The sequence below is a fragment of the Notothenia coriiceps genome, unplaced genomic scaffold (assembly GCF_000735185.1).
Source record: "Notothenia coriiceps isolate Sejong01 unplaced genomic scaffold, NC01 NC01_scaffold00035487, whole genome shotgun sequence".
Taxonomy (NCBI): Eukaryota; Metazoa; Chordata; class Actinopteri; order Perciformes; family Nototheniidae; genus Notothenia; species Notothenia coriiceps.
In genome coordinates, this window is record NW_011368188.1 from 34398 (window position 1) to 34626 (window position 229).

The window sequence follows — 229 nt, forward strand, 5'->3', positions numbered from 1 at the left end:
CCCATCGTTCAGGGCAAATGAAAAGTGTAACCGGGGTGAAAAGGGTGTTACTTAATTATGAATGTTGTTACATCAAGGCCGAACATTTGGATGAGCGCCAACGGTCAAAAATGTTTTTTCCCTCTACACACACTAACCTTCCGTTCGCGCGGAGGGTCTGCCACATTAAGTGCCGTTCCGAACCACCAAGTGTTGAGGGGTAGTGGGTTATCAAGCAGCGAGTCTGCAT

At 48.0% G+C, this 229-nt stretch overlaps 1 protein-coding gene across 1 annotated transcript in view; it reads right to left on the bottom strand.

The window, feature by feature from the left end:
- The window catches only part of LOC104963020 (zinc finger protein RFP-like), a 2489-nt gene extending 2260 nt beyond the window's left edge, over window positions 1-229 (bottom strand). The window contains exon 1 of the mRNA XM_010791567.1: window positions 138-229. Within this exon, the coding sequence (XP_010789869.1) occupies window positions 138-229 (92 nt within the window). The remainder of the gene's footprint in view (window positions 1-137) is intronic.